Source organism: Pinus tabuliformis, chromosome 8, assembly GCF_031772625.1.
Source record: "Pinus tabuliformis cultivar Carrire ecotype Pingquan chromosome 8, CPIR1, whole genome shotgun sequence".
Lineage (NCBI taxonomy): Eukaryota > Viridiplantae > Streptophyta > Pinopsida > Pinales > Pinaceae > Pinus > Pinus tabuliformis.
The window spans coordinates 1,182,875,126-1,182,881,596 of NC_142294.1; the positions used below are offsets into that span (position 1 = coordinate 1,182,875,126).

General features: G+C 39.0%; 1 protein-coding gene across 1 annotated transcript; it reads right to left on the reverse strand.

The window, feature by feature from the left end:
• Nucleotides 1-247: 247 nt before the first annotated feature.
• Nucleotides 248-2,153, reverse strand: LOC149239573 (replication protein A 70 kDa DNA-binding subunit A-like). Its single transcript, XM_089369907.1, has 4 exons — nt 1,885-2,153; nt 1,400-1,769; nt 761-1,252; nt 248-538 (listed from the first exon to the last, which is right to left on the reverse strand). Exons 1-4 carry the CDS (start codon nt 2,151-2,153, stop codon nt 248-250), a joined length of 1,422 nt encoding a protein of 473 aa, XP_089226033.1.
• Between the last annotated feature and the right edge of the window lie 4,318 nt (nt 2,154-6,471).

The following is a 6,471-nucleotide window of genomic DNA, read 5'->3' on the forward strand; positions in this document are numbered from 1 at the left end:
TAGCATGTAGAGAATGAACGAGACACATATGTAGTGACTCTTTACAAATGTTGATATTTATATTACGTAAAATGTAAATGGCAAACATACATATGTTGGAATGACTGGAAGAGAGTATTTGCAATGAAAACTACAGGTTTCATCATAATAACATGGGTGTGTAATTTACAAAGATGAGACAATTAGTTGTGTGGAAATGTTTGTTTATGTACAAACAGGCGTGGTAGATGAAGCCCTAAGAAAAAGTTCACAGGCGGCGAACAATAGGTCGTTTTGAAGCGGACAGTGCTTGAATGTCAGTGAGCGCTTCCTTGCATGCAGAGGCATATTGAATTTCCTCTGAATTGATCAGTATTGGTTGCAAGCGTTGAACACCGTTGAAGTAATCTGTTTTAATGGAAAGTGTTAGCTGGAAGCGGTGCCCTGAAATCCGGCCACAAATTTCCTGTAGATCAGTTGGTTCGATAGAAAGTAGGAACAGGTCTTTAGCCGTGATGCCCATGAGCTCGTTCCCTGCATCATTGAAAACTGTGACGTTCTGTAGATTCCCGGTGTGGTCATGTAGCTCAATTTTGAGTTTGTAACGGTAGTCACATTCTGGGAAGTCACCGTTACATTTTGTACAATGCCAAAGATTGTTAGAATGCTCCACAACCTTCTTCATGCATTGTTTTCCATTGAAATCTAGTGGACATGCTAGAAAGTAGAAGTCATCCATATGAAGAGCAGTAATTGTTGCTCGAACTGAAACCCAGATTACTTTATCAGAGGGCTGCATGCCAGCAATTTCATGAAACGTCTTTCGTGGCAGGGCACGTTTCGAAGCAACACCATAGTTTCTACTCAAAGATGGAGAAGAAGAGCTATAGCCGGTTTCACAGAACCATGCATGTAGTTGCTGAGTTTCTTCAACCTGTGGATTTATTGTGAGAGTGCTCGTTGGTATCGTCCCTATTATGGTGCCATTAAATTCAGACACGCGGCCTCCTTTGATTGCAAGAATTGGTGGGTTGTCGAAAGAGTAGAATTCAGAAAGATGCTGTCCGATATAGTCACAGTGGTCTCCCCATAATGTTACATCAATGCTAAAACCCGACCTGTCCTTTAGTATGAGTGTTTTCCTTAATGTCTCACTTCCATCTTTTCGTCGAATTGTTGATGCAGGTGACGTGGAAGTAACAACACCAATGACATCTACATTTGTATTTGGAGTTGCATTTTTTACTTCAGCAATATTCTTGAAGTGAAAGCTCTGGTAGGGAAACGTTGGATCATCTGTAGGACATGGATTGATAGTGGAAGCAGCAGACAAGTAAATCTCCCATTTGTTCTTGAGGTGGTTGTAGTTTGGATTTGCTTCTCTCACTGTGCCATTTGATACAATGTATAGTTGCCCAACCTGAATTAGATTGTAAAGAGATTCGGCCAGTTCAGCAAATGCAGAAAGGTGGATCTCTTCCTTATCACGGTTGATAAGGTCAAATCCGAAAACTTTTCCTGAGCCTCGCACATTGTTGTATGCCTTCAATGATGTCTTCGCAGATGCTCTACCTTGGATAGACCAATACTTTCGGTAAGGGTTGAGTGCCGTGAATGGAATTGTTGTAGTTGTTGCCGTAGGTGGTGGAGTAACTAAAGAGGGCAAGGTATCTTCAGCTGACGAAGAGCTAAATTGGGCTGAACCCGCCTGTGCATGTTGCAGCGTCGATGTGTCCTTCATCAACGCTGCTGAGCGCTTCACAACTTCAAGCTCAACGACTCGGATGGACCTTATGTAAACAAGTAAGAAATGAATTAATAAAGATTCCATTTTCCTTCTTTTGATGCAAAAAACGGCTAGGCGGGAAAAAGTAAAAGAGGGTGATTTCAAATGGTGGGCCTTACGAGGAGTTTTGGAGCACTGTGCAAGCTGCTTTTTTGAGCAGAATTATTGATCCAATTTGGATGTCTCCAGAGACAACTTGTGGGCCATATGCAGATGGTAGCAAAGTCTTATGTTGATGTGCTCCATCAGATAGAGTAATGTGGAAGTGCGAGGATGTTGTTTTCAATGAGGTAACGGAACCTACATCGATTATCTGAAGTAGTGGTTGAATCTCGGTGCAATCATTCAGCAATAGAGGAATGGCATTCGGTGTCAAGGTTGTCTCCATAATAGAACAAGAGGTTTCTTTTTCCCGTGATAGGAGTACCTGCAATTCATCAATTTCACCACAATACAGAATTCTAGTCAAAGAAGATGTGACATGAATGCGGAATTTAATCTAAGAAGGCTAACTGTTGATGGTGAAACAATAATAAGGGCACAACCTACACGAGGAGGAGAATAACCTCTCATATTAACCACCCAAGGTAATCCATGTTAACGAAATGCTTGTTATTTGATTCAGGGAAAAGCTATATTTTGTTGGAATTTAGAAGCACCTCAAGCGGCTCAAAAATGCTTATAGTCTTACAGTACCGGCAAGACATCAATGAAATAGGAAAATTTCTCAGCCAATCCTAATACTGATCCTACACATTAAGAGATGTTGTTCAATCAAGGCATTTGCCATGTATTTCACTCACTTAATTTACCCTTTCCAGACCCTTCTAAAAGGCTGACTGGACTCCATATGGCTTTGTAATAATTTATGATATATTAAGTATCATGTGAACAATGCACAATTTTTTTTTCTTTAATATGCTATATTCGGGTGTACTCACTGGGCTTGTGCATTTCTGCACATTTTAGGGATGTTGAAAAGCAGGCATTGCATATAGTGAACACGCTCGTCAAACACCATCTATAGCTATTGAATCTGAAAGTTCACACATTCCTTCAGTCCAGGCATATAGAAGAACTATCAGAAACAGGACCCTGAAAACAGCGGCCAGACCATACCAACAATCAGATTCCATCAGTCACATAACAGTGGCCAGATTGCGGACTATCATGGGCAGTTTCTATTTATTTGCAGCCTGACCAATCCACCTAAATGCAGCGATCTGGAAAAGAGGAGTAATTCAATTCCCATTTTCTTTTTGTACAAAGTTAAAAAGAGGGAAATGGAGTATGATGTGAAAGGAGAAAGAATGTGGGCAGTTTGAATATAATTTTAGCCTTACCAACCCATGTAATTTCATGACCTGAAAGGAAGGGCTTTGAATGACCTCACCTCATACCTATCCTTAGGTGTCGAATTGTTAGTATGACCTCACCTCCTACCTATCCTTAGGTGTGGAATTGTTAGTATGTCAGTTTCTTACGCACCACACATGCAGAATTCAGAGTAGAATGACATATGTTGAAGAGAATTAGGGAGGAGCCTCAGCCCAATAAATAGATAGATCATGAGAACTTGCCCCTACTACGGACTGTGTTCTCCTTGGAAACCAGCAGATGTTCATGTGGGAGACGTGTTCACCATAGATCATCCAAAAGCATATTTCATTTCAAATACATGACAAAAATATGTTGTTCAATGTAAAGCAATTTATCTTCCTAGCAAAGAAGCAAGTTTTGAACACATACATAACCAATAATCTCCCTAATCTATCAGAAATATTGTGTTCCTCATAATATCAACTCAGCTTTAGATTTTAAGAGGGAATGATGTGTATGCCCAACCAAGCTCACAGGATATTATCATGCATCAATATATCCACCATCCCAGCTTATTATAAAGCCTGAGTGTTCCATTTTGACACTGAAGTAAATGTTGATGCTCAAGTGTTACATTGGCTTTCCAGGACTTTTAATGCTACTACTGCAATCGACTTAACTATCTCCTATTATAGAACTTTTATAAAAAAGCAAACTTAGCCATCTGCATTAGCTCTAGCCTTTCATAATGCATTTCCACAAGATTATTCACTTTATGCATGTGCAGCCACACAATCGGATGCTGACAATTGATCATCATTAGTTTTCCCCCAGGAAAATGTCAAATATTAGATAGCTCCATTGCATCTTAGAAAGCATTCACAGAGCCTTCAACACTGCTCCTTGAGTCCCCAAAAGTCACACAGGATATCATTGCAGCTGCAATGACATCTTGTAACTTGTAAGAGAGTAATAGGCAGATCCAAACTTCTAGGTATGTCCAGAAAAATTCAGAGCAACTGAGTCAAACAGGGTATGATTTCCAACATAAATAAACAAAATCCCAGATACTGTTGAGACATAGATAGGAGCCTACTCAGCATTAGTATCCTGATCACTGTGCATCTGCACATTAATAATTGCATGGGCAACATATATGCCAGGCAAGCTACATAACCTGTCAAAACCCACAGAATGGTTTGAAGCGTCCTCATATGCGTATAATAATCTCTCTATGGATGATGTACACAGAAGATCTCCAAGTCACTTGAATGGCTTCATTAACCTAAGTTAGTAGTTAGCACCCCACTCAAAGCACTGAACCCCTAGATACACTTGGCATCATGTGAACTGGTACCTGCTATTTTATTAGACAGATCAGAGTTTACCCTCAGTAACTGTGACTGGAAGTTAACCATTTAGGGGGCTACATTGATTATATCCTGAGTTTATCCCTTGGGATTTGAATATGGGATTCAACAAAGAATATAACTTGTATTAAGCATTCAACCTTTGGGGATAAAGCTACGCATTCATGCCTCAGGACATGGCTTTCCAACTGCACCCTTTCGTAGAAGAGGGAACATATGCAATTGTGTATGTTTCATGGAGGCTATAAAAAAGGCTTGTATTAATCTAGTATTGCGGAGAGTTTGAATAAGATAACAGTCCATAACCACAGAGAAGATAGGTGGTTAAGGCATCATAGCTTTAATTAGACACAACAGAGATTTCCTTCATTAAGAGAAATTAATTATTGTGGAACAAAAAAATTTCATATATAAATAAACATCCAAAGACTAAGAAAGAGTTATAAGCAAGGACTGAATAGTCCAATCATAAGCCATGAACAATAAACAAATAATGCATGCGAATGTAACTCTTCTAGAAGTTATATAATTTATACATGTATTAAACATAAAACTATAGAAATCCTACTACAGAAACCCTTGATTCTTATAATGTGAACTGGCATTGCTAAATTAAAAGAGATTTGTGGAAGAAATTACATTCTACACTCGCAGAATTACCCGACCCTTTTCTTCATATCAAGAATCCATTCAAATTCTAGTCGGTCGGCATAAAAGACATGTTCGTCTGAATATGAAATGCTATGAGGTGAAAAGGTTTGAAAACTTGCCTGGAGCGATCACCTCTATCACGGCTAAACTTGCAGCTAAAAATAGGCTGATGAACTTTTCCTTGCGCTTGCAAAATCTGAGGACTGTCTTCAGGGCTTCAGGCTGTCCAACAATTAGTAGTTAGCACCCCACTCAAAGCACTGAACCCCTAGATACACTTGGCATCATGTGAACTGGTACCTGCTATTTTATTAGACAGATCAGAGTTTACCCTCAGTAACTGTGACTGGAAGTTAACCATTTAGGGGGCTACATTGATTATATCCTGAGTTTATCCCTTGGGATTTGAATATGGGATTCAACAAAGAATATAACTTGTATTAAGCATTCAACCTTTGGGGATAAAGCTACGCATTCATGCCTCAGGACATAGCTTTCCAACTGCACCCTTTCGTAGAAGAGGGAACATATGCAATTCTGTATGTTTCATGGAGGCTATAAAAAAGGCTTGTATTAATCTAGTATTGCGGAGAGTTTGAATAAGATAACAGTCCATAACCACAGAGAAGATAGGTGGTTAAGGCATCATAGCTTTAATCAGACACAACAGAGATTTCCTTCATTAAGAGAAATTAATTATTGTGGAACAAAAAATTTTCATATATAAATAAACATCCAAAGACTAAGAAAGAGTTATAAGCAAGGACTGAATAGTCCAATCATAAGCCATGAACAATAAACAAATAATGCATGCGAATGTAACTCTTCTAGAAGTTATATAATTTATACATGTATTAAGCATAAAACTATAGAAATCCTACTACAGAAACCCTTGATTCTTATAATGTGAACTGGCATTGCTAAATTAAAAGAGATTTGTGGAAGAAATTACATTCTACACTCGCAGAATTACCCGACCCTTTTCTTCATATCAAGAATCCATTCAAATTCTAGTCGGCTGGCATAAAAGACATGTTCGTCTGAATATGAAATGCTATGAGGTGAAAAGGTTTGAAAACTTGCCTGGAGCGATCACCTCTGTCACGGCTAAACTTGCAGCTAAAAATAGGCTTATGAACTTTTCCTTGCGCTTGCAAAATCTGAGGACTGTCTTTAGGGCTTCAGGCTGTCCAACAAACTGGAAAACAAACCGTGGATCAGGTTCTGCTCTAACATCCAAATGCAACTCCCCTGCCTTAGATAGATAGATAGCTAAACTTCTTAAGTTTTCCTTACATGGACATTCTGATAGGTTTACACTTTGAATGTACCGATAGTTTTTCGAAAAACAAAAGACAGGTTCGT